The 18085-nt window shown below is 45.1% G+C and overlaps 1 protein-coding gene across 2 annotated transcripts in view; it reads right to left on the bottom strand.

Moving 5' to 3' along the window:
- The window catches only part of LOC109873993 (serine/threonine-protein kinase PAK 3), a 77510-nt gene that overhangs the window by 3846 nt on the left and 55579 nt on the right, over nucleotides 1–18085 (bottom strand). For both annotated transcript variants that reach the window (XM_020465730.2, XM_031809134.1), the window contains 6 exons: nucleotides 16460–16508; nucleotides 16188–16300; nucleotides 14578–14695; nucleotides 3630–3729; nucleotides 3264–3460; nucleotides 3025–3162 (listed from right to left, as the gene is read on the bottom strand). In XM_020465730.2, the coding sequence (XP_020321319.2) occupies nucleotides 3025–3162; nucleotides 3264–3460; nucleotides 3630–3729; nucleotides 14578–14695; nucleotides 16188–16300; nucleotides 16460–16508 (715 nt within the window). The remainder of the gene's footprint in view (nucleotides 1–3024; nucleotides 3163–3263; nucleotides 3461–3629; nucleotides 3730–14577; nucleotides 14696–16187; nucleotides 16301–16459; nucleotides 16509–18085) is intronic.

Below are 18085 nucleotides of genomic sequence, written 5' to 3'. Positions count from 1 at the left end.
CAGGCCACAAATGTGCACGTGTCTGCTCAAACGGTCAGAAACAGACTCCATGAGGGTGGTATGAGGGCCCGACGTCCACAGGTGGGGGTTGTGCTTACAGCCCAAAACCGTGGAGGACGTTTGGCATTTGCCAGAGAACACCAAGATTGGCAAATTCGCCACTGGCGCCCTGTGCTCTTCACAGATGAAAGCAGGTTCACACTGAGCACGTGACAGACGTGACAGCGTCTGGAGACGCCGTGGAGAATGTTCTGCTGCCTGCAACATCCTCCAGCATGACCGGTTTGGCGGTGGGTCATGGTGTGGGGTGGCATTTCTTGGGGGGCCGCACAGCACTCCATGTGCTCTCCAGAGGTAGCCAGACTGCCATTAGGTACCGAGATGAGATCCTCATACCCCTTGTGAGACCATATGCTGGTGCGGTTGGCCCTGGGTTCCTCAATGCTAGATCTCATGTGGCTGGAGTGTGTCAGCAGTTCCTGCAAGAGGAAGGCATTGATGCTATGGACTGGCCCGCCCATTCCCCAGACCTGATTCCAATTGAGCACATCTGGGACATCATTTTTTATTTTAATTTTTTACCTTTATTTAACTAGTTAAGTCAGTTAAGAACAAATTCTTATTTTCAATGACGGCCTAGGAACAGCGGGTACCTTGTCAGCTCGGGGGTTTGAACTTGCAACCTTCCGGTTACTAGTCCAACGCTCTAACCACTAGGCTACCCTGTCGCCCCATCATGCTCCATCCACCAACGCCACTTTACACCACAGACTGTCCAGGAGTTGGCGGATGCTTTAGTCCAGGTCTGGGAGGAGATCCCTCAGGAGACCATCCGACACCTCATCAGGAGCATGCCCAGGCGTTGTAGGGAGGTCATACAGGCACGTGGAGGCCCCACACACTACTGAGCCTCATTTTGACTTGTTTTAAGGACATTACATCAAAGTTGGATCAGCCTGTAGTGTGGTTTTCCACTTTAATTTTGAGTGTGACTCCAAATCCAGACCTCCATGGGTTGATAAATTTGATTTCCATTGATAATTTTTGTGTGATTTTGTTGTCAGCACATTCAACTATGTAAAGAAAAAAGTATTTAATAAGAATATTTCATTCATTCAGATCTAGGATGTTATTTTAGTGTTCCCTTTATTTTTTTGAGCAGTGTATTTTAAATGATTACTTTTTTCAATTCCACAAAAAATGTATTCCCCTCAAAATAAAGTTATCTTTCTTATGATGTAAATGTCTATCTGATGTGTTAAATCCCAGACAAAGCTTTAGCAATCTTATGGATGCAACGGAAAGACAATGTATTGCATTGAGCCCATTTCAGCCATTACCGGGGTGTGTTTGACAGGTCATTACAAACATCATGTGATAACGTTAACGGGGAAAAACGACAGCCACAAGCAAGAGTATGAAAGAGTCGCAGGAGTAAAATGAAAGCAATCAATCCAGCCAGATTTAAGTAACAAGTGGATTTTGCACCCCTCAGGACATAGATGGCTGAAAAGACAGCTCCTCAGGTGGGTGTGGCATGCATGTTGCTATAGTAATGTAGGAGTAGACTAGTGTGGTCAGATTTGGGTTATGTTAGAGTGGTCAGGTTTAGGTTAGGGTTATGTTAGAGTGGTCAGGGTTGGGTTATGTTAGAGTTGTCAGGGTTGGGTTATGTTAGAGTGGTCAGGGTTGAGTTATGTTAAGAGTGGTCAGGTTTAGGTTAGGGTTGGGTTGGAGTAGTCAGGTTTAGGTTAGGGTTATGTTTGTGGTCAGCTTTGGGTTATGTTAGAGTGGTCAGGTTTAGGTTAGGGTTATGTTAGAGTGGTCAGGGTTGGGTTATGTTAGAGTGGTCAGGTTTAGGTTAGGGTTATGTTAGAGTGGTCAGGGTTGGGTTATGTTAGAGTGGTCAGGTTTAGGTTAGGGTTATGTTAGAGTGGTCAGGTTTAGGTTAGGGTTATGTTAGAGTGGTCAGGGTTGAGTTATGTTAGAGTGGTCAGGTTTAGGTTAGGGTTATGTTTGTGGTCAGCTTTGGGTTATGTTAGAGTGGTCAGGTTTAGGTTAGGGTTATGTTCGAGTGGTCAGGGTTGGGTTATGTTAGAGTGGTCAGGGTTGAGTTATGTTAGAGTGGTCAGGGTTGGGTTATGTTAGAGTGGTCATGGTTGAGTTATGTTAGAGTGGTCGGGTTTAGGTTAGGGTTATGTTAGAGTGGTCAGGTTTAGGTTAGGGTTATGTTAGAGTGGTCAGGGTTGGGCTATGCTAGAGTGGTCAGGGTTGGGTTATGCTAGAGTGGTCAGGGTTGGGTTATGCTAGAGTGGTCAGGGTTGGGTTATGTTAGAATGGTCAGGTTTAGGTTAGGGTTATGTTAGAGTGGTCAGGTTTAGGTTATGTTAGAGTGGTCAGGGTTGGGTTATGTTAGAGTGGTCAGGGTTGGGTTATGTTAGAATTGTCAGGTTTAGGTTAGGGTTATGTTAGAGTGGTCAGGTTTAGGTTAGGGTTATGTTAGAGTGGTCAGGGTTGAGTTATGTTAAGAGTGGTCAGGTTTAGGTTAGGGTTGGGTTGGAGTAGTCAGGTTTAGGTTAGGGTTATGTTTGTGGTCAGCTTTGGGTTATGTTAGAGTGGTCAGGGTTGAGTTATGTTAGAGTGGTCAGGTTTAGGTTAGGGTTATGTTAGAGTAGTCAGGTTTAGGTTGGGGTTGTGTTAGTGGTCAGCTTTGGGTTATGTTAGAGTGGTCAGGTTTAGGTTAGGGTTATGTTAGAGTGGTCAGGATTGAGTTATGTTAGAGTGGTCAGGTTTAGGTTAGGGTTATGTTAGAGTGGTCAGGGTTGGGTTATGCTTGAGTGGTCAGGGTTGGGTTATGCTAGAGTGGTCAGGGTTGGGTTATGTTAGAGCGGTCAGGTTTAGGTTAGGGTTATGTTAGAGTGGTCAGGTTTAGGTTAGGTTTATGTTAGTGGTCAGCTTTGGGTTATGTTAGAGGGGTCAGGTTTACATAGGTTATGTTTTGGTCAGGGTGGGGTTGTTGTGTACCTGGAGGAGCTCCTTGGCTGAGCCTCTGCGGTCCACGTCCATCTCCAGGCAGCGGTTGAGGAAGTCTCTGAACACGGAGGTCAGACGCTCAGGGTTCTGCAGCTCTGGAGTCCCGTTGGTGGCGATTAGGTACAGAGCCTGAGGAGAAGGAAAGAGGGGTGGAGAGGGCTAATCAGTTACTGATCAAATAGTATATCCCTGGATGTGTGTGTAGTGTAGATGGTGTGTTTCAGTCTTACCCTGAGAGGGTTCTCATTAAGGTAGGGAGGTTCTCCCTCCACCATCTCTATAGCCATGATACCCAGGGACCAGATGTCCACCTTGGGCCCGTAGGCCTTACGGGTCACGACCTCGGGTGCCATCCAATAGGGCGTGCCCACCATGGTGCTTCGCTTGTTCTGCTCTGGGGTGATCTGGGCACAGAACCCAAAGTCGGCTGCAGGGAGAGAGAAACACGTCAGACATTGTTTTCAACTCCACTCATTTCCCACATGACTCTTTCCCCCAATCCCATCCATTTCCACATGACTCTCTCTACCAACATACCATTGACTGCATCATTCCACCCTGGGCCCTGCCTGTCCCCTACTGGTGAGGTGACTTACTGAGCTTGACTGAGCCGTCCATGCCCAGCAGGATGTTGTCACTCTTGATGTCTCTGTGGATCACCTGGTTGGAGTGCAGGAAGTCCAGAGCCTGCAGACACTGTAGAGAGTGGAGACACAGACACATTTCTCCCAATTAAGATCTTTAAAATAACCACAAAAGCCTTGATCTCTGAACCAAGTTTTTTAGTACTATATCTCTTGACACATTGATGAAAATAATCATGGCCTCTAAACCTTCAAGCTGCATACTGGACCCTATTCCAACTAAACTACTGAAAGAGCTGCTTCCTGTGCTTGGCTCTCCTATGTTGAACATAATAAATTGCTCTCTATCCACCGGATGTGTACCAAACTCACTAAAAGTGGCAGTAATAAAGACTCTCTTAAAAAGCCAAACCTTGACCCAGAAAATATAAAATACGGCCTATATCGCATCTCCCATTCCTCTCAAATTTTAGAAAAAGCTGTTGCACGGCAACTCACTGCCTTCCTGAAGACAAACAATGTATATAACATGCATAATCCAGCTTTAGACCCCATCATAGCACTGAGACTGCACTTGTGAAGGTGGAAATGACCGTTTAATGGCATCAGACCGAGGCTCTGCATCTGTCCTTGTGCTCCTAGACCTTAGTGCTGCTTTTGATACCATCGATCACCACATTCTTTTGGAGAGATGGGAAACCCAAATTGGTCAACACGGACAAGTTCTGGCCTGGTTTAGATCTTATGTGTCGGAAAGATATCAGTTTGTCTCTGTGGATGGTTTGTCCTCCGATAAATCAACAGTACAGTCCGGTGTTCCTCAAGGCTCTGTTTTAGGACCACTATTGTTTTCACTATATATTTTACCTCTTGGTGGTGTCATTCGGAATCATAATGTTAACTTTCACTGCTATGCGGACGACACACAGCTGTACATGTCGATGAAACATGGTGAAACCCCAAAATTGCCCTTCTTGGAAGCCTGTGTTTCCGACATAAGGAAGTGATGGCGGCAAATCTTCTACTTTTAAACTCGGACAAAACAGAGATGCTTGTTCTAGGTCCCAAGAAAAAAAGAGATATTGAATCTGATAATTAATCTTGATGGTTGTACAGTTGTCTCAAAACTGTGAAGGACCTTGGCATTACTCTGGACCCTGGTCTCACTTGACGAACATATCAAGACTGTTTCAAGGACAGCTTTTTTACATCTACGTAACATTGCAAAAATCTGAAACTTTCTGTCCAAAAATGATGCACAAAAATTAATACATGCTTTTGTCACTTCTAGGTTAGACTACTGCAATGCTCTACTGTCACGGCTGTCTGAAGAAGAGGACCAAAGCGCAGCGTGGTGAGCGTACATATTCCCTTTATTAGAAATGACGCCGACAAAAACAATAAAACACAAAACAACCGTGAAGCTTAAGGGCTATGTGCCACAAACAAAGTTAACTACCCACAATCACAGGTGGGAAAAAGGGCTGCTTAAGTATGGTTCCCAATCAGAGACAACGATAGACAGCTGTCCCTGATTGAGAACCATACCAGGCCAAAACAAAGAAATACAAAACATAGAAAATAGAACATAGAATGCCCACCCAAATCACACCCTGACGAAACCAAAATAGATACATTAAAAGCTCTAAGGACAGGGCGTGACAGTACCCCTCCCCCCAAAGGCGCGGACTCCAGACGCAAAACCTGAACCTATAGGGGAGGGTCTGGGTGGGCATCTATCCGCGGTGGCGGCTCTGGTGCGGGACGTAGACCCCGCTCCACCTCTGGCTCACCCCGCTTTGGTGGCACCTCTGGTGTGGGGACCCTCGCTGCGGGCCCCGGACTGGGCACCCTCACTGTGGGCCCCGGACTGGAGACCGTCTCTGTGGGCCCCGGACTGGAGACCGTCTCTGGAGGCTCCGGACTGGAGGCCGTCGTTGGAGGCTTCGTGCCATGGATCATCACTGGAGGCTTCGTGCCATGGATCATCACTGGAGTGGAGAGACACACAGGAGTCCTGGCTCTGGGAGCAGGCACAGGACTCGCCAGGCTGGGGAGACAGAGGGGACCGGATGCGTGGAACTGGCACAGGATATACTGGGCCATGGAGACGCAGCGGAGGTCTGGAGCGCAGAGCTGGCACAACCCATCCTGGCTGGATGATTACCCTAGCCCGGCAACTGCGGGGCGCTGGCACAGGACGCACTGGGCTGTGGATGCGTACCAGCGACACAGTACGTGTAACCGCAAAGCATGGTGCCTGGGTCACATGCTCCTCAAAGTGACATATTCCCTTTATTAGAAATGACGCCGACAAAAACAATAAACAATACAAAACAACCGTGAAGCTTAAGGGCTATGTGCCACAAACAAATTTAACTAACCCCAATCACAGGTGGGAGGGCTGCCTAAGTATGGTTCCCAATCAGAGACAACGATAAACAGCTGTACCTGATTGAGAACCATACCCGGCCAAAACAAAGAAATACAAAACATAGAAAATAGAATGCCCACCCAAATCACACCCTGACCAAACCAAAATAGAGACATAAAAAGCTCAGGGCGTGACATCTACTTTCCGGCTACCTGGATAAAGCACTAAATAAACTTCAGTTAGTGCTAAATAAGGCTGCTAGAATCTAGACTAGAACAACAAAATGTGATCATATTACTCCAGTGCTAGCCTTTCTACACTGGCTTCCTGTTAAGGCAAGGGCTGATTTCAAGTTTTTTTACTGCTAACCTACAAAGCATTACATGGGCTTGCTCCTACCTATCTTTCCGATTTGGTCCTGCCGTACATACCTACACGTACGCTATGGTCACAAGATGCAGGCCTCCTTACTGTCCCTAGAATTTCAAAGCAAACAGCTGGAGGCAGGGCTTTCTCCTATAGAGTTAAATTTTTATGGAATGGTCTGCCTACCCATGTGAGAGATGCAGACTCGGTCTCAACCTTCAAGTCTTTATTGAAGACTCATCTCTTCAGTAGGTCCTATGATTGAGTGTAGTCTGGCCCAGGAGTGTGAAGGTGAACGGAAAGGCACTGGAGTAACGAACCGCCCTTGCTGTCTCTGCCTGGCCGGTTCCCCTCTCTCCACCTGGATTCTCTCTGCCTCTAACCCTAGTACAGGGGCTGAGTCACTGGCTTACTGGTGCTCTTCCATGCCGTCCCTAGGAGGGGTGCGTCACTTGAGTGGGTTGAGTCACTGACGTGATCTTCCTGTCCAGGTTGGCGCCCCCCCTTGGGTTGTGCCGTGGCAGAGATCTTTGTGGGCTATACTCGGCCTTGTCTCAGGATGCTAAGTTGGTGGTTGAAGAGATCCTTCTAGTGGTGTGGGGGCTGTGCTTTGGCAAAGTGCCTGTTTGGGGGGCCACAGTGTCTCCCGACCGCTCCTGTCTCAGCCTCCAGTATTTATGCTGCAGTAGTTTATATCTCGGGGGGCTAGGGTCAGTCTGTTATATCTGGAGTATTTATCCTGTCTTATCCGGTGTCGTGTGTGAATTTAAGTATGCTCTCTAATTCTCTCTCTCTCTCTCTTTCTCTCTCTCTCTGAGGAGCTGAGCCCTAGGACCATTTCTCAGGACTACCTGGCCTGATGACTCCTTGCTGTCCCCAGTCCACCTGGCCGTGCTGCTGCTCCAGTTTCAACTGTTCTGACTGCGGCTATGGAACTCTGACCTGTTCACGAGACGTGCTACCTGTCCCAGACCTGCTGTTTTCAACTCTCTAGAGACAGCAGGAGCGGTAGAGATACTCTGAATGATTGGCTATGAAAAGCCAACTGACATTTACTCCTGAGGTGCTTACCTATTTTTTGACCCTGTTGGTCATCTATGAACATTTGAACATCTTGGCCATGTTCTGTTATAATCTCCACCCGGCACAGCCAGAAGAGGACTGGCCACCCCTCATAGCCTGGTTGCTCTCTAGGTTTCTTCCTAGGTTCTGGCCTTTCTAGGGAATTTTTCCTAGACACTGTGCTTCTACACCTGCATTGCTTGCTGTTTGGGGTTTTAGGCTGGGTTTCTGTACAGCACTTTGTGACATCAGCTGATGTAAAAAGGGCTTTATAAATACATTTGATTGATTGATTGATTGATATTTAATATGAACAGTGGAGAAGACAGAGGTTACAGTGGAGATGGGGGAGGTTACAGTGGAGAAGACAGAGATTACAGTGGAGATGGGGGAGGTTACAGTGGAGAAGACAGAGATTACAGTGGAGAAGACAGAGGTTACAGTGGAGAAGACAGAGGTTACATTGGAGAAGACAGAGATTACAGTGGAGAAGGCAGAGGTTCCAAATCAAATCAAATTGTATTTGTCACATGCCTTGAATACAACAACACCTTACAGTGAAATGCTTACTTAGAAGCCCTTAACCAACAATGCAGTTTTAAGAAAATACCTAGAAATTAATAAAAGTAACAAATAATAACAAATAATTAAAGAGCAATAGTAAAATAACAATAGCGAGGCTATATACAGAGGGTACCGGCACAGACTCAATGTGTGGAGGCACCTGTTAGCAGCAGCGTAAATGGGGGGTGGGGGCAATGCAAATAGTCTGTAAAAGACATTTGATTAGATGTTGAGGAATCTTATGACTTGGGGGTAGAGCTGTTTAGAAACCTCTTGGACCTAGACTTGGTGCTCCGGTACCGCTTTCCGTGCAGTAGCAGAGAGAACAATCTATGACTAGGGTGGCTGGAGTCTTTGACCATTTTTAGGGCCTTCCTCTGACACCGCCTGGTATAGAGGTCCTGGATGGCAGGAAGCTTGGCCCCGGTGAGGGCCCAGTACATCGGCCCCGGTGATGTACTGAGCCGTACGCACTACCCTCTGTAGTGCCGTGTGGTCAGAGGTCGAGCAGTTGCCATACCAGGCAGTGATGCAACCAGTCAGGATGATCTCGATGGGGCAGCTGTAGAACCTTTTGAGGATCTAAGGACCCTTAGAGGATCTAAGGACCCTCTAAGGACTCCTGAGGGAGAATAGGCATTGTCATTGTAAGTGGATGACAGTAGAGGACTGCCACTTAGGGGTGGTAAGTGGTAAGAGGTTGACAGTAGAGGTCTGTCACTGAGGGGTGGTAAGTGGTAAGGGGTTGACAGTAGAGGTCTGTCACTGAGGGGTGGTAAGTGGTAAGGAGTTGACAGTAGAGGACTGCCACTTAGGGGTGGTAACTGGTAAGGGGTTGACAGTAGAGGACTGTCACTGAGGGGTGGTAACTAGGGTTGAATTAAATCAGAGCATGAGGGGTGGTAAGTGGTAAGGAGTTGACAGTAGAGGACTGCCACTGAGGGGTGGTAACTGGTAAGGGGTTGACAGTAGAGGTCTGTCACTGAGGGGTGGTAACTAGGGTTGAATTGCAGAAACACGGTTACTGAGACTTACCGAGTTTACAGCCCAAAACCACACCCTTTTCCCGGGATAAATAATGGCGAGAAACCGGTAAATTCTAATAAGTTATTTATATGAACAGCATGGCGTGAAATGGAACTGTTTAATTACATGCAATGTCCAAATCTGGCTTCTCTATGGCCTCTGCATGATGAATCAACGCTCAGGGTGGGAGAGCTCATCTCAGTATGGAGTACTTCACAATGCATGTAGACCTTTCTCACCATGGTCACTTTATTTCTTGTGACAGGTAGACCTAGCATCTCACCATGGTGACGTTATTTCTTGTGACAGGTAGACCTAGCATCTCACCATGGTGACGTTATTTATTGTGACAGGTAGACCTAGCATCTCACCATGGTGACGTTATTTCTTGTGACAGGTAGACCTAGCATCTCACCATGGTGACGTTATTTATTGTGACAGGTAGACCTAGCATCTCACCATGGTGACGTTATTTCTTGTGACAGGTAGACCTAGCATCTCACCATGGTGACGTTATTTCTTGTGACAGGTAGACCTAGCATCTCACCATGGTGACGTTATTTCTTGTGACAGGTAGACCTAGCATCTCACCATGGTGACGTTATTTATTGTGACAGGTAGACCTAGCATCTCACCATGGTGACGTTATTTCTTGTGACAGGTAGACCTAGCATCTCACCATAGTGACGTTATTTATTGTGAAAGGTAGACCTAGCATCTCACCATGGTGACGTTATTTATTGTGACAGGTAGACCTAGCATCTCACCATGGTGACGTTATTTATTGTGAAAGGTAGACCTACATTGGCTGCAGCATAGCCTATACTACTGTAAGGTCCAAATGCGTGTCTAAATTACACATCTCCTTCTGGCTTTCGGGGTTCACCATATTTAATTGCAGTTGCAGAGTTTTAAAACAGCCTATCACTCGAAAATGGATGCTTTAAATCAGAGCATGTGTGAGCAGTCTCTCTCTCCATCAATTCCATTCAAATTGCATCCAAAATAGATCATCCTGTTAAAGATTGATATACTGTATATGTCCTAGCCTCCTCTTTCAGCTAATTAATGATGGGTTATGCATAATGAGCTTCTAACTTATAGCCTCTGTCTCTTGCGCAATACCTCCGGCTTCTCTCTTTAAAAAACTCTCCTTAGCTCTTGAGTCCCATGCAGGAAGAGCCAGACTAGAATAGCTTGATGGGAAAAAGAATGTTTGCATTTCTTATACCAGTAGACTATTAGAAGAGGGACGAATGCTCTTGCTTGCTGAATGTTGAATACAGCAGCCAATAGAACTCACGGGTAGATTGAAAGAAGAGTGAACTCACAGGTAGATTGAAAGAAGAGTGAACTCACGGGTAGATTGAAAGAAGAGTGAACTCACGGGTAGATTGAAAGAAGAGTGAACTCACAGGTAGATTGAAAGAAGAGTGAACTCACGGGTAGATTGAAAGAAGAGTGAACTCACGGGTAGATTGAAAGAAGAGTGAACTCACGGGTAGATTGAAAGAAGAGTGAACTCACGGGTAGATTGAAAGAAGAGTGAACTCACGGGTAGATTGAAAGAAGAGTGAACTCACGGGTAGATTGAAAAAAGAGTGAACTCACGGGTAGATTGAAAGAAGAGTGAACTCACGGGTAGATTGAAAGAAGAGTGAACTCACGGGTAGATTGAAAGAAGAGTGAACCCGTGATGACGGTAGGCTGTAGCAGTTATTTATTCAGACCCATAACCCTTCAATCTTCCTGAAGAGAAGTGAAAGCCTTCTGCATCTAGTTCTAGTCCTATATTATTCATGGGTGTCATTAGAATGATGAATATAAGGACAACCAAACATATTTAATTTAACTGTTGAAAGCGACGAAGGAATGAAGCAACAATAGAGAGAGAAAGAGGAGATGGCTAATAACATCAGGGGAAATATTATGAAAGGTATACAGTTGAGGTTTACATACACTTAGGTTGGAGTCATTAAAACTCGTTTTTCAACCCCTCCACAAATGTCTTGTTAACAAACTATAGTTTTGGCAAGTCGGTTAGGACATCTACTTTGTGCATGGCACAAGTCATTTTTCCAACAATTGTTTACATACAGATTATTTCACTTATAATTCACTGTATCACAATTCCAGTGGGTCAGATGTTAACATACACTAAGTTGACTGTGCCTTTAAACAGCTTGGAAAATTCCAGAAAATTATGTCATGGCTTTAGAAGCTTCTGATAGGCTAATTGACATAATTTGAGTCAACTGGAGGTGTACCTGTGGATGTATTTCAAGGCCTACCTTCAAACTCAGTGCCTCTTTGCTTGACATCATAGGAAAATCCAAAGAAATCAGCCAAGACCTCAGAAAAAGATTGTAGACCTCCACAAGTCTGGTTCATCCTTGGGAGCAATTTCCAAATGCCTAAAGGTACCATGTTCATCTGTACAAACAATAGTGTGCAAGTATAAACACCATGGAACCACGCAGCCATCATACCACTCAGGAAGGAGACGCATTCTGTCTCCTAGAGATGAACGTACTTTGGTGTGAAATGTGCAAATCAATCCCAGAACAACAGCAAAGGACCTTGTGAAGATGCTGGAGGAAACAGGTACAAAAGATTCTATATCCACAGTAAAAATGAGTCCTATATCTACATAACCTGAAAGGCCGCTCAGCAAGGAAGAAGCCACTGCTCCAAAACCGCAAGAAAAAAGCAAGACTACAGTTTGCAACTGGACATGGGAACAAAGATTGTACTTTTTGGAGAAATGTCCACTGGTCTGATGAAACAAAAATAGAACTGTTTGGCCATAATGACCATCGTTAGGATTGGAGGAAAAAGAGGGAGGCTTGCCCGCCGAAGAACACCATCCCAACCGTTATAGCACAGGGGTGGCAGCATCATGTTGTGGGGGTGCTTTGCTGCAGGAGGGACTGGTGCACTTCACAAAATAGATAGCATCATGAGGATGAGAATTAGGTAGATATATTGAAGACACATCTCAAGACATCAGTCAGGAAGTTAAAGCTTGGTCGCAAATGGGTCTTCCAAATGGACAATGACCCCAAGCGTACTTCCAAAGTTGTGGCAAAATGGCCTAACTCAGTTACACCAGCTCTATCAGGAGGAACGGTCTAAAATTCATCCAACTTATTGTGGGAAGCTTGTGGAAGGCTACCTGAAATGTTTGACCCAAGTTAAACAATTTAAAGGCAATGCTACCAAGTACTATTTGGGTGTATGTACATTTCTGACCCACTGGGAATGTGATGAAAGAAATAAAAGCTGAAATAAATCATTCTCTCTACTATTATTCTGACATTTCACATTCTTAAAATAAAGTGGTGATCCTAACTGACCTAAGACAGGGAATTTTTACTTGGATTAAATGTCAGTAATTGTGAAAAACTGAGTTTAAATGTATTTGGCTAAGGTGTACGTAAACTTCTGACTTCAACTGTATATGCGTCAGCCTATTATATTTCAAAATTAAAATCAAATTCGCTAGCCTATACTTGTAACTTTGTAGGCCGCGTGTGTTTCACATGAATCACATGAATCACATGTTCACCAGAATCACATGTTCTCTTCTGCTTTATCATGGTTTGAATGATATGCATAATTCCAATCCATATAATACAGAATAATACAATACAGTACATTAAGAGTCCACACTCAAAACGATACGCCTACTGGATCTAGTTTCATTCATTTACCCAGGAGCATTTAAACTCAGCAAAAAAAGAAACATCCTCTCACTGTCAACTGCGTTCATTTTCAGCAAACTTAACATGTGAACAACGGAGACATAAACTGAACATGTTCCACAGACGTGACGAACAGAAATGGAATAATGTGTCCCTGAACAAAGGGGGAGGACATAATCAACAGTAACAGTCAGTACCTGGTGTGGCCACCAGCTGCATTAATGACTGCAGTGCTTCTCCTCCTCATGGACTGCACCAGATTTGCCAGTTCTTGCTGTGCGATGTTACCCCACTCTTCCACCAAGGCACCTGCAAGTTCCCTGACATTTCTGGGGGGAATGGCTCTCGCCTCTGTGTAACGCTCATTCCTTCGACGTCCATCACCCCTGCTGAGAATAAACCGTGACTCGTCAATGAAGAGCACTTCTTGCCCGTCCTGCCTGGTCCAGCGATGGCGGGTTTGTGCCCATAGGCGACGTTGTTGCCGGGGATGTCTGGTGAGGACCTGCTTTACAACAGGCCTACAAGCCCTCAGTCCAGCCTCTCTCAGCCTATTGTGGACAGTCTGAGCACTGATGGAGGGATTGTGCGTTCCTGGTGTAACTCGGGCAGTTGTTGTTGCCATCCTGTACCTGTCTCGCAGATGTGATGTTCGGATGTACCGATCCTGTGCAGGTGTTGTTACACGTGGTCTGCCACTGCGAGGCCGATCTGCTGTCCGTCCTGTCTCCCTGTAGCGCTGTCTTAGACGCCTCACAGTACGGACATTGCAATATATTGCCCTGGCCACATTTGCAGTCCTCATGCCTCCTTGCAGCATGCCTAAGGCACATTCATGCAGATGAGCAGGGATCCTGTGCATCTTTCTTTTGGAGTTTTTCCAGAGTCAGTAGAAAGGCCTCTTTGGTGTCCTAAGTTTTCATAAACGAGGCGGCAGCGTAGCCTAGTGGTTAGAGCGTTGGACTAGTAACCGGAAGGTTGCGAGTTCAAACCCCCGAGCTGACAAGGTACAAATCTGTCGTTCTGCCCCTGAACAGGCAGTTAACCCATTGTTCCCAGGCCGTCATTGAAAATAAGAATATGTTCTTAACTGACTTGCCTGGTTAAATAAAGGTAAAATAAATAAATAAAAAATAACTGTGACCTTAATTGCCTACCGTCTGTAAGCTGTTAGTGTCTTAACGACCGTTCCACAGGTGCATGTTCATTAATTGTTTGTGGTTCATTGAACACGCATGGGAAACAGTGTTTAAACCCTTTACAATGAAGATTTGTGAAGGTATTTGGATTTTTACTAATTATCTTTGAAAGACAGGGTCCTGTCCTGTCTCCTGTCTAGGGCTCATAAAATGTCTAATGTAGGGCCCATAAAATGTTTAATATAGGGCTCATTAAATGTCTAATGTAGGGCTCATTAAATGTCTAACGTAGGGCTCATAAAATGTCTAATGTAGAGCTCATAAAATGTATAATGTATGGCTCATAAAATGTCTAATGTAGGGCTCATAAAATGTCTAATGTAGGGCTCATAAAATGTCTAATGTAGGGCTCATTAAATGTCTAATGTAGGGCTCATTAAATGTCTAATGTAGGGCTCATTAAATGTCTAATGTGGGGCTCATAAAATGTCTGATGTAGGGCTCATAAAATGTCTAATGTAGGGCTCATAAAATGTTTAATGTAGGGCTCATAAAATGTCTAATGTAGGGCTCATAAAATGTCTAATGTAGGGCTCATTAAATGTCTAATGTAGGGCTCATTAAATGTCTAATGTAGGGCTCATTAAATGTCTAATGTGGGGCTCATAAAAATTCTAATGTGGGGCTCATTAAAGGTCTAATGTAGGGCTCATAAAATGTCTTACTTCTCTGCAGACTGCAGCGATCTGGCCCTCGTCCATGCAGGTCTCAGTCACCACGTCAGTCAGTGAACCTCCAGCCAGGTATTCCATCACCACCCATAGCTCATCCCCTACCAGGTAACTACAAACAGAGGAGAGAGAGATGAAGTATACTAGTCCCTACCAGGTAACCACAGACAGAGAAGAGAGATGAAGTATACTAGTCCCTACCAGGTAACTACAGACAGAGGAGAGAGATGAAGTATACTAGTCCCTACCAGATAACCACAGACAGAGGAGAGAGATGAAGTATACTAGTCCCTACCAGGTAACCACAGACAGAGGAGAGAGAGATGAAGTATACTAGTCCCTACCAGGTAACCACAGGCAGAGGAGAGAGATGAAGTATACTAGTCCCTACCAGGTAACCACAGACAGAGGAGAGAGAGATGAAGTATACTAGTCCCTACCAGGTAACTACAGACAGAGAAGAGAGATTAAGTCTACTAGTCCCTACCAGAAAAGTACAGACAGAGGAGAGAGATGAAGTCTACTAGTCCCTACCAGATAACTACAGGCAGAGGAGAGAGATGAAGTATACTAGTCCCTACCAGATAACTACAGACAGAGGACAGAGATGAAGTATACTAGTCCCTACCAGTTAACTACAGACAGAGGAGAGAGAGATGAAGTATACTAGTCCCTACCAGGTAACTACAGACAGAGGAGAGAGATGAAGTATACTAGTCCCTACCAGGTAACTACAGACAGAGAAGAGAGATGAAGTATACTAGTCCCTACCAGATAACTACAGACAGAGGACAGAGATGAAGTATACTAGTCCCTACCAGTTAACTACAGACAGAGGAGAGAGAGATGAAGTATACTAGTCCCTACCAGGTAACTACAGACAGAGAAGAGAGATGAAGTGTACTAGTCCCTACCAGTTAACTACAGACAGAGGAGAGAGAGATGAAGTATACTAGTCCCTACCAGGTAACTACAGACAGAGGAGAGAGAGATGAAGTATACTAGTCCCTACCAGGTAACTACAGACAGAGGATGGAGAGATGAAGTATACTAGTCCCTACCAGGTAACTACAGACAGAGGAGAGAGATGAAGTGTACTAGTCCCTACCAGGTAACTACAGACAGAGGAGAGAGAGATGAAGTACACTAGTCCCTACCAGGTAACTACAGACAGAGGAGAGAGAGATGAAGTATACTAGTCCCTACCAGATAACTACAGACAGAGAAGAGAGATGAAGTATACTAGTCCCTACCAGGTAACTACAGACAGAGGAGAGAGAGATGAAGTATACTAGTCCCTACCAGGTATCTACAGACAGGGGAGAGAGATGAAGTATACTAGTCCCTACCAGGTAACTACAGACAGGGGAGAGAGATGAAGTATACTAGTCCCTACCAGGTAACTATAGACAGAGAAGAGAGATGAAGTATACTAGTCCCTACCAGGTAACTACAGACAGAGGAGAGAGAGATGAAGTATACTAGTTCCTACCAGGTAACTACAGACAGAGAAGAGAGAGATGAAGTATCGTCATTGCATATTTACAGTAGCTGCTAAACCTGTGGTTCTCCCCATCAGCAACCACAGTATGTGTGAGCCTCACCTGTCCAGGTAGTTGACTATGTTGGGGTTTTTGTTTTCCCTCATCACCAGGATCTCGTTGATGATCAGCTCCTTCTTAGGCTGCTGTTGGAGGTTCATCTGCTTAATGGCCACCTGACAGAGGAACAACCATAAACAGGACACCACATGGTGTCTTCAGTGCTCTGACAGATTACACAGTTAATGTGCCAGAAGAGAAGGCTAATCAGTAGGGTGACAGATAGACGCGTAGATGTGGATGATTTTCTGAAGTGACTGTGGTCGTTAGTTTACCTCCTGGCCAGTAGCAATGTCAATGGCTGTGTACACAGTGCCAGATGCCCTGAGGAAACAAGAGAATAACACATTAGTTCCACATAGAAACAAATCCTCATGTAAGGAGTTAGGACAGATCACCCAAGCTCTCAAAGTTTCAAGTTTCTAGTTTTTGTTGTCATGTCCAGAAGTACAGTGAAAGGCCTTTCTTGTTTGCTCCTTCCAAAATGTGTCTCTCCACGGTACCAATCTCCATAATATTAGCGTTATGCCAACTCTCAAGAGCCTGGAGGACATTTGCCATTTTTTTTTATTCACACAAGAATCTCCTTCAAAGAAACAATTCCAGAATGTATTTGAATACAAGCAGTTCTTTGGCTTCCTCTCATAAATGATCAAGTACCATTTTATTTGGCCACCAGAGGGCAGCCTTGACCATTGGCCGTTGGAAAAGGCAGCTCTAGTGTCCCTTGGTCAGTAATAACTAATAAGAGTAATTACCCTGTCAATAAGATTACCTTTCATCTCTGATATCTATAAATGTCTTGCATGATTTAAGACCCTACAGTCTATAATGTGCACATTATATCACTTGCATCTGTGGAGAATGTCACGAGCTAATTCTGCTGTGAGTGTGTGGTGTGTCGAAGTTACCTTTGGAGAGTGTGTGGGGTGCTCACCACTCTGTGATTGTGTTTAGTGTATGACTTGTGTGTACAGTACCAAGTCTGTAATGCATACGGTTCATGACTGGCATATGAACCCACCAAGTGTACAGTGTGTTTGAAGTACCCTTTTTAACATATGATTTACAATATGATTTCTTGCAAGGTGTCTGTTCTGTACCATGTACAGTATATGTCCTGTAAATGGTGTGTTAGTGTGATCCCTGTGCCACTGGGGTGTTGGGGCTCCAGTGGAATCACAGATCTGATAGTTTCTCTACAGTAGCCTGAGCATCATTTTAATCAGACACACACAGATTACAGTAAATTGAAGGCAGGTTGCCTAGTGGTTAAGAGCATTGTGTCAGTAACTGAAAGGTTGCTGGTTTGAATCCCCAAGCTGACTAGGTGAAAAACCTGTCAATGTGCCCTTGAGCAAGGTACTCAATGCTCTGGATGAGAGCGCCTGCTAAATGACTACAATGTAAAGATAAAAAAAGCTTGGCTGGGGGACAGTAACCTGTCCCTCTCTCTGCCCTGACATTTTACACCTCTGAATGCTAGAGGGCAGAGACATCATTCTGTATTCAACCACCTTGCAATCTGCCTTTGGGCAAGACACCACAGTCGTCGTCGTCGTCCCCCCCCCCCCCGGGTTCATCCTGGGGCAGCGTCAGGTTTATACCTGACTGAACGTCTCTTTGTTTTTACGATGCTTTCATTTTTGTATGAGCTCCAAGGGACATAACACAGACCCATGGTGAATGCTGTAACCAGGAATATAACACAGACCCATGGTGAATGCTGTAACCAGGAATATAACACAGACCCATGGTGAATGCTATAACCAGGAATATAACACAGACCCATGGTGAATGCTGTAACCAGGAATATAACACAGACCCATGGTGAATGCTGTAACCAGGAATATAACACAGACCCATGGTGAATGCTGGAACCAGGAATATAACACAGACCC

Source organism: Oncorhynchus kisutch, linkage group LG29 (assembly GCF_002021735.2).
Source record: "Oncorhynchus kisutch isolate 150728-3 linkage group LG29, Okis_V2, whole genome shotgun sequence".
Lineage (NCBI taxonomy): Eukaryota > Metazoa > Chordata > Actinopteri > Salmoniformes > Salmonidae > Oncorhynchus > Oncorhynchus kisutch.
The sequence above is the reverse complement of the archived record's forward strand: the minus strand, read 5'-3'. Positions and strand labels throughout refer to the sequence as shown.